The following is an 8,760-nucleotide window of genomic DNA, read 5'->3' on the forward strand; positions in this document are numbered from 1 at the left end:
GGTTGGTGTTTCTTCGGTGGTGGTAAACGTCATCGTCGAAGCACACTCGTCGGGAGTTGTGCCCGCTTCGTCGTCGCGTTTGTAGCATCTATTGTGAAAGACGGTATCAAAGCGAACCTGCCGATGAGAGAGAGAGGGCGAGAATGAGAAAATGAATTTATGTTTGTAAAACCGCATATGTTTCAAGGGCGGAAGGAGAAGGAGAGAGAGCATAAAGATCGGACACAAAGGTTTGATGGATGTACGGGAATAAACAAGGTTGAGGATAGATGAGCAAAAATATGAAGTACAGTCGGACGGGGGAGATGAAGGAAATTCTCGTGCCGAAGAAGCTGTCTAGACGAGCAGACAGAGTCGGAAGAAAGACAAGCAGAACGAAACATAAGAGTCAGCCGCAGATGCTACTACGAGAGTAGCAGACACGACGCTGAGAGTAAAAGTTAAAAGGAATTTTTTACGTTTTTTTTTCTTGATTGGAGATACGATCGAAAACTGATTTTACAGTTACGATCAATCGCCTTTGAAGCCCGCTTGAGAACGATCCAATAGAATTGTTGTATCAAACGGGATAAAAGATTATAGACAGGGTTAGAAGATCGGCATATCTGCTCTGTATCTCATTCGCGTTTATATTTCCATTCATTACGTTTGGTGGCGACCCTTCAGAGAGCTTCAAAATTTCGCCTAAAACTCTAATGCGTGCTTTCTGTGATGTAACCGTATTTACGCTTCGCTTGTCGTTGGATTAGGTTTTGCAGGAAGAACATTTCACAAGGGAGAGATGATTTAACGTTACTTCCGATGCCGCCAAAGCGCGCGATAATCGGCGATTGCGAAGTTAATCGATTTCCCCTGTCCATTTTTGGCGGTCCTCTCTTGAGCCGTTTGTTATGTCGCGTGAGTTTGTTGCGTTTTGGGTGAGATCTGCAAGAGCCATGAAATGTGTGTAGAAGTAGTTTTCTAACAGAGATGCTGATGGTGAAATCTTTGAATTCAAACTCTTTTTTCAGTATCTTTTTTCACATGTATCTCTCGGGTTATTTTTTACAATATTCAAGTACAGCAATCTCATTGTCATTTTCTTTAATTTCGTAGTGTCCTCTCTTCTTCAAATAGCATTTCTCTGTTATTTAAATGTTTAATCGTTATTCAGCAAACTGTTTAATTCATTCGAAAATTAACCCTTCGCATCTTTGTTTGTTTGTCCATTCGCAGCAACGTTAGCACGGACAACATCCACAAAGAGAGCACGCTGCGAAGCGTTTCGACCGAGACAGACACGCTTAAGCAACAGATGGCGACACTGAAGCGCAAAAACGACAACGCTTCGACAGAGAATGGGTGAGTATCTTCGCTAACGTGGACTACTTTCAGGAACAGTTCATATAAAAAAATTAAAACAAAAATATGAATTTAAAATTACAATTTGTACCTTTGCAAAACGATTTAGTGCATGTTTTTCTCTTTCAAGATATAAGAAATCAATTATATATTCATTTTTTATGCACCATATTCCACTAAATACAAATTAAAGTGACACAATTTACCATACACGGATAATCAGCTGTGTCCGACGCCGGGACTGATAACTAATCAAATAAAGCTCCATTTAATTTGATCTCTTTTTGCCGACCAAAACTGCAGACCACAATATGATTTCATATTGCACGAGGCTTTTGGTCTTTCCCAGGACCCATCCCAACCACGCCATACTCACTGTGGCTTCAATGTCGAAAAGGCATAAAGGGGTGTTGATACATTCGCCAGGTCTTTGCCTTTGCCGAGCGACATTGTTGCTGCACGTTATTCCTCTAACGCGCTTCAACACCAACTCCATTTTCTCCTTCGTTTGATTTCATATTCTATCGGTGTCGGCGCACCCGTGTGCTCGTGTCCCTCGCCCGTCCCAAAAACTCAGACGCCTGTCGAACGAGTTAACTGACGCTCTGGCCGAACTGACGCTAACGAAGCGGCAACTTAAGGATTCCCAGCAGGAAGTCGAACGGATGAAAACGCAATTACGCGAATATGTGCAGGAGATGCAGCGGGCCGAGGAGCTCCTGCTCGAGAAGGTAATTAAATTCTATCATTCCCACAGGGAGGGGCAGCGGCGAAGGATAAACGGAAGCCCTTCGGTTCTTTGGGAAAAGTGGAAAACAACAAACGATTAAAGAGCAACGCAAAACGAAACGAAGCGCAAAACATTTGGTAAACTTTTTGAAACGGCAGGTGCAATGAACCTAATTAGCAATCCTATGCGATTTGTTTGAGACAGCCGGAGAAATGCATTTTGTTTTTGCTCCTCTAAGTCTTTGTGAAAAATGTAGTTTTTTGTGTGGCGAATGCTTCATAATTTAAATCTTTATTTCGCTACAGGAACGTGAACGAGAAAGTATGCTTGAGCGGTTCAAATCACTTTCCGAAGGCGTCAATGTGCTTGAGACGAGTAATCACACACTGGAAGCAGAAACGAGTGAAGCGAGGTAAGTCTGGAGGTAGAATTAAGCGAAGTAATAATCATAATCAGTTAGCAAGAAGTAGATTTTACCTTACTTTAAAGTGCGAAATAATTTTAAGCATTTTTCGTAAGGGATTTCATTAGAGTAATGTTTGCTGTGAGAATTATTATCCAATAGATCGTATAAACATCGGTTGAACATAGATTTATAGCTACACATTTCAGTAGACTAAGTAGTGTTGTGATGTTGTGTTTGCCTCCCAGGATACACAGTTCTCATTAAGTTGTAGAGTGATAGGGGTGTTAGAATGTACTTTATCCTTCAACCACAAGGAAACGTTATTTGTCGTAGTCTTTGGGAGAAAAATCACATCGTTTGCGGTATAGTTTTCGGGTATAGAAGAAAGAAAAATAAATCCAGGATAGAGACCAGCATCTAGCCGGAAGCCGAAAGCAGCATCCCGCAAAACGATTCATGAGAGTATCGTAAATTGCAAAATAACTTTGAATTAACTTTTAACCTTCATTATTTTGGCTGCCTAGCCCGAACGGTGTTGTGGACTGGCTGACCTAACCAAAACCCGGGAATGGTGTGTTGTTGGTTTGTGTGCCGTAGGTATAGACGCATGTATCGAAGATAATTAGATTTTTGCCCTTCCTACCACTAGATTATCGCTCCGCTGCAAAGTACACAGTAGTATGATGTGGGGATCTTTGTTTGGGGATTGCCCTCCCCAGTGCCATTTAGAGTGCATCCTTTTTTATATATATTGTATTAAACATTCCTAAAAGGAAACTGCTGCAGGAAGCGGAAGAGCGCATTGCCACGCTGGAGGAGCTGACGAACGAGCGGGAGCAAAACATACGCGAGTGCGAGCATCAGATAAACGAGCTGTCCGCCAGCCTGGCGGCGGCCGAGTCGGAGCTGGAAGCACTGCGAGAGGAGAACAAAGCGCTCGCCCTCGATCTGGAAGCTACCAAGGAGCTGTGCGGCAAGCTCGATCTGCAGAAGGACAAGCTGCAGGCCGAGCTGGAGGAGCACTCCAACATACGCGAACAGTTGGCGCGCGAAAAGGGTACGCTGCAGCGGGAACTAACGCTAACGCGCACCGGCGATCGGGCCGCCGTGGACGGGCTGCAGGAGCTGCTGACCGCTAGCAGGGCCGACCTGGAGCAGCACCGACTGGCACTGGCCCAGCAGCAGCAGGAGACGGAAAAGCTGCGGGCCGAGGTGGACGCGCTGCGCAGCAGGATGGCCGACGAGCAGGACAAGGCACGGCGCAGTGAAGCGTTGGCCAGCGAGTACGGTGTGCAGCTGCAGGAGCTGAGGCGGCAGCTAACGGACGAACGGTTTGCGCTGATGCGATCGCGTGCGAGTGAGTCGCGAACGGAGCGCGAAGATATCCACCCCGAGGATGAAGGCGACGATGGGGACGATGACGACTGCAACAGGTATTCGACGATGTAATGGTGTGGCTGCTGTTGGGGACAACTCTAGTGTGTAAGCTTTTTTTATGCCCTTTTATATTCAAAACCGAAACGCGGAACGAACGGGCTAGAATTAGACGATACCTAGACGTGGCTAATAAAGCTAGAGCGAAGCGTTCGAAAGAGGCGTTGGTTGGTGTGGAAATTGGGAAAGAAAAACAGAGCGTGCAAACGATGGCAACCCAAACGCTACCGGCAGGAAGGAAACAGAAACGTGATTCGAGTGTTCGCACTAGAGCCACCCAAAAGACTGGTAAATTGCTGCATTCTACGCCTCCGGGGGTCCTTGATCCTTGGGATATTCACTGTGGTGGATCACTGCTTTACTTCTAGAGCCGAAAATGGTTGCACCTAGCGGGTGGAAAATAACGAATTACAAACGTTTCGCATCTAAAGCACGGACTAAACCCGGTGGCCCTAAGCCGACCGACACTGACCAAAGTCAAGGTTACAGTGACGATGGTTGCTCAAACACGTCCATCTCACTGGATGGATTTTCTGCTGCATCCGATGCCTTTACCTCGTTGTCGTACGACATAATCGATCAGGTAAGAGGTACGGCTCTAAAGAGACGCTCTTGTTAAATTGCTGAGTTTGTTTAAAAAAAAGGATCATTTACCCACTGCTAAGGCTTCCGTTGTTTCAGTTCAGCACAAAAAAGGCCGACTGCAGAACGGACAAGAAGAGAAATGTGACCCATTTGCTGCTGTTAATCGTTTTCCATTAATTACTATCGACGTATGGTATATAATATTATTTCCGACTTTTCCCGACTTTTCCAGCCGAACGCGCAGGACACGGGTGTGGTGGCCGGTGTGGCCGGTGCATCCGGCATCGTTAAGAGCCAAATGGATGGGACCGGGTCAACGGTAGTCATCTATAAAACGGATGCCGGTGAACGGTTGGTGCTAAAGCACTCCCCCCGACCAGCCGTCCAGCAGCCCGAACAACGGAGCAGTGGCACGAACCCACCCCAAAGCCCATTTGTTCGTCTTCCCGGGACGGCCATCGAAGAAGCGGTGCAGTCGCAGCAACACAGCAGCGTGCTGGCGGCTGGCAGGGTAATGATTATTGATGAACCTTCCGCTGGTGCAGTTGCTGCAACCGGGCAGCAGCAGCAGCAGCAGCCCGTTACCATCGATTGTAACACGACCGTAACCGCAACGACGTCGCCGGGTGCCGAAACGACGCGGGTGGTGGACACGTGGGCGAAAATATTGCTCCAACAGTCGGCAGGCGAAGGTAATTAGGCGGCCCACCTCTCGTTGAAGGTGATTAAAAATAGGATGTTTTTAACGAAAATGTATGTTTGTTTGATTTCAGGATCTTCGACCGGGGGTAAGTCCGTTGCTGACGATGGTGTGCTTGTACCGGTGATGCCGTCCGCAAACGACGTTAGTGTGGAACGGTCGGACCGAACCACTACGCACAACTATCATCTGCGGTTTCATGTGAAGATGCCAGTGCCGAGCAGCAAACCGCCATGAAGGGTGGGCGATCATTGGGAAAATTATATTTATATTTTTTTATTGTTTATTTTTATTATTAGACTGTCCTTCGGTTAGGCTAAATTTGTGCTTTTTTGTATGTATTTACCAATCCTATTTGGTGATATTATTTTGTTGCATCTGATTAATGAACGATATTGGCTCAAACACGAATTGAGTCGTTTACTCGTTTGGGATATTTATTTCGCTATCGTTTTGTTTCAAATGGTGATGTATGTTGTGTTTGATGAGACGTTTCTAATTGATGTGCAAGTGCGCTCGGGCATGAAATGTCCATTGTGATGAAATTGAATTAGGTTATGCTTCTTTTGCTTTAGTAAGCGTGTTAAAATGATAATGATGGCTTCTGCTAAATGAACCTTGCCCGAATGTGTAATGTACTACCATTATGTGGCTATGCATAACAAGCTTCTCATTAAGAACAAACGGAACAGACAGATGTTGGATATATATACGGAATTAAGTTAAAAATTTTAGGCACAAAACTAGGTGTAATCGCTATGTGTCGTACTGTGTGGATTGTGGCAATCGTTGCGGGCATCGCGTATGTCCACCAGCTAGAAGCGTCGGTGCGCATTACCAACTACACGGACGAGTGGGATCCAAAGTATCTGGATGTGGATTTGCGCGTCCGTCGGCTGGACCAAACTACTTCGATCGATTTTGATTTGGATCTTAAGCAGGAGCTCGACAAGAATGTTGAGGTAAGTTGGTGCTCACAGCGTGAATTCTTAGTATAACATAGTTACTACTTACAGTACGATGTGCGTTTATGCAAAAGGGTAGCCGGTAAATATCATCAGATGATGTACACGGGCAAGCAGCAGCTTTGCGGCAAGGAGCTGCGCCGGTCGCGCAATCTGCTCGACCGATACATTGCTTCGGAGCTGGTGAAACACTCGAACCTGACGACCCGGTGCCCTATCAAGACTGGGCACTACGAGGTGCGGAACTTTGAAATCGACGATCGCCATCTGATGATGAGCGTGGTACCGTCGGGCGAGTTTCTGATCGAGGTCGGTGTGTATCATCGCGGCAAGGAGATCAAAATGAATCGCTGGTTTGTGACGGCAACGTAAATTTGCCCGGATGCTGCCGTTTAAGCAGCAATTTCACGCTAACGGTAAGACTATTAATTCGCATTTAGTGTAAATGCTATCGTGTTTCCTCTGTGGGGTGTATAAAGCCATGTTTTGGGAGGTAAAAAAAAAATGATGAATTTAGTGATATTGTCCGAAATGGTATGGTCCAAATTCTTTTTCACTTTTTAAATCATTTTACTCCACAGCCGGAAACCATTCTACAGTATTACTCGTCTTAATCCTCCGTACCAGTTGGAGCGAAAAAATTTCTCATTCTTCGGTCCAATGTAGCAGTTCACGGTGAAACCGAAGTTCGTCTCTGGCAAAAACGGTGGCAGCTTGACGCGATTTAACGTTACGTTTTTGAAAACATAGCGCTCCGGTTGGATGGGACAGCCGGTGGGCACTTTGCCATGCTGCCGCAAGTCATCTATCACTAATGCACCGAACCGATCGACGCTTGGTCGCTGCAGAAACCCGCAAAAGTCGTACGTTTTGTTGTAAATCCATTTTTCGGAATTCATAATGCGTACAAAGTATCCAACATTCATCTAGACAAAAATTGGGAAAATTGGCAAAAGCAAAGCGTTACGCGTTTTCTTTTCGGGGGATTAGTGGGCGTGATCTGCGCTTACTCGGAGCTTATCAAGCGGAGAAAGAACGTGGACCTCCAGATCCATGGTAAAGTTTTGATGCGAACCATGATGATGGATAGTGACACTGGTGTTAATGTAGTTAGATTTGCCCTCTACCTTTGCCCGGGTCAGTACCGGTACCAACTGGAAAGACGGGCTGGAGTAAGTTTACGTGGCTGGCTGTTTATGTTGCCCGTACCACTTACCCATTGCGTTAATGCCGCACAGTTCCCTCCGAGTACGGCGAAAATGCAACAGTATATTCCACAGCTGAAACGCCTTCCGAACATTACAATGTCTGTAGCGCGTGTAATGGAAGAAAGCCGCCAGGAAGATCGTTCAACTCATACTGGCATGTGGTTGGTAATGCACTTATTAAATAGTCAGTGCAGCTTAATTTGATATTCCAATTAAAATCATTGAATATAATTGATGTTATCGACTCCAAGTAATTAAGTCGCGCGTAGGTACGGACGGTTAGGGTGGAATCGTTACCAACTGGAAGAGCTAGTTCTCGGTGGAAATGGCAGGCAAAAGGATCGTGTTTTTGATGGTGCTTTGCTGGCTACTATTTAGCCCACATGTTGCGTCTAAGGTTTTGAGCATACTTTTATGACAAAAGAAATACACTTGCTGCCATTTTTTAATACTAATTATCTACTTTTAATTTTTCTAACGTTCTATATGTTTAGTTGGTTGTTTATATGAAAAAGGCAGATGTTACCCAAAATCTCAAAACGGTCAATACATCTGTCACATTTCGGAAGTGTGGTTCGTCGACTATAAAGAATACTGTTGATTTCCGTATTGAAGTGCTAGAACCAATTCTAGACATACTGGTAAGGGTAACAAAACTGCTATACGTAACAAACTGATAATACTTACTACTTACCCGGTCTCGTCCTCGCCAGGTGTCTACCATATACTACGTACCTAACCTGGTTGGCAAGCATGAGAAAGCGTTCTACAATCGAACAATAAACTTTTGCACCTACTTACGGAAGCCCTTTACCGATCGGGTACTGAAGATCATCTATGAACATTTAGATCAGCGTGGAAATCTTCCCAAGCGATGCCCTGTAGCTACGGGAACGTACACCTTCAAAACGTGCTTTGACGGTATCCATGTGCCGAGCTTTTTTCCCGAAAGTAGCTTTCGCGTTGACGTATACTTCCGTCGACCTAACAGCGCACCGTTCTTTCAGAGCAGTTGGTTTGGCGAGATGCGCAAAGAATCCTGAATATAGATGCATGGCAAGGGGGTCGCCCTCAATTCTTTCTACGCCAGCAGTGCGCCCTCTATTGCAATCTGATGGTACTATACGAATAAATCTACTATCGTGTTACATACGTTAGTAAGTAGTATTTTCAAGCATATACATATATTCATTTATTGTTCGTTTGCTGGTTTACTTAAAAGCGCTTCAGCGACCCGTACGCTTTCACGTTGACAAACTGGTTTCTTGCCGAACCGGTAGTCCCGCTCACCTCGACCACAAAGTCCGACTCCAACAGAAAGGACGGTATTTGCGTTTTTTTGAGCGATACGTTGGAGTAAACGTACAGACCGGGAGCAATCGGACAGCGGT

The 8,760-nt window shown here is 45.5% G+C and overlaps 3 protein-coding genes across 7 annotated transcripts in view; all 3 read left to right on the plus strand.

Moving 5' to 3' along the window:
* LOC120899602 (testis-specific gene 10 protein) overlaps positions 1-5,537 on the plus strand; it is a 33,839-nt gene extending 28,302 nt beyond the window's left edge. For 2 of the 4 annotated variants that reach the window (XM_040305637.1, XM_040305641.1), the window contains 8 exons: positions 1,216-1,341; positions 1,919-2,072; positions 2,377-2,483; positions 3,251-3,910; positions 4,018-4,199; positions 4,280-4,494; positions 4,729-5,188; positions 5,270-5,537. In XM_040305637.1, coding sequence (XP_040161571.1) covers positions 1,216-1,341; positions 1,919-2,072; positions 2,377-2,483; positions 3,251-3,910; positions 4,018-4,199; positions 4,280-4,494; positions 4,729-5,188; positions 5,270-5,433 — 2,068 coding nt within the window. In that variant the 3' untranslated portion in view covers positions 5,434-5,537. Of the gene's footprint in view, positions 1-1,215; positions 1,342-1,918; positions 2,073-2,376; positions 2,484-3,250; positions 3,911-4,017; positions 4,200-4,279; positions 4,502-4,728; positions 5,189-5,269 lie in introns of those variants that run through there. The other 2 variants (XM_040305639.1, XM_040305640.1) reach the window with 2 other exon arrangements.
* Positions 5,538-5,705: 168 nt separating this feature from the next.
* Positions 5,706-7,190, plus strand: LOC120899610. Of its 2 annotated transcripts, XM_040305652.1 has the most exons (3): positions 5,706-6,158; positions 6,213-6,577; positions 6,743-7,190. In XM_040305652.1, exons 1-2 carry the CDS (start codon positions 5,955-5,957, stop codon positions 6,531-6,533), a joined length of 525 nt encoding a protein of 174 aa, XP_040161586.1. In that variant the 5' UTR covers positions 5,706-5,954; the 3' UTR covers positions 6,534-6,577; positions 6,743-7,190. The 2 variants fall into 2 exon arrangements, with proteins under 2 accessions (XP_040161586.1, XP_040161585.1); XM_040305651.1 differs by lacking the exon at positions 6,743-7,190 and having other exon boundaries at positions 6,213-6,644.
* A 140-nt stretch (positions 7,191-7,330) lies between these two features.
* On the plus strand, positions 7,331-8,535 carry LOC120899611. The gene is made up of 2 exons (XM_040305653.1): positions 7,331-8,010; positions 8,083-8,535. The coding sequence occupies exons 1-2, from the start codon at positions 7,876-7,878 to the stop codon at positions 8,410-8,412; spliced, it is 465 nt and encodes a 154-aa protein (XP_040161587.1). The 5' UTR covers positions 7,331-7,875; the 3' UTR covers positions 8,413-8,535.
* The last annotated feature ends 225 nt before the right edge of the window (positions 8,536-8,760 follow it).

Source organism: Anopheles arabiensis, chromosome 3 (genome assembly GCF_016920715.1).
Source record: "Anopheles arabiensis isolate DONGOLA chromosome 3, AaraD3, whole genome shotgun sequence".
In the NCBI taxonomy this organism is placed as follows: Eukaryota; Metazoa; Arthropoda; class Insecta; order Diptera; family Culicidae; genus Anopheles; species Anopheles arabiensis.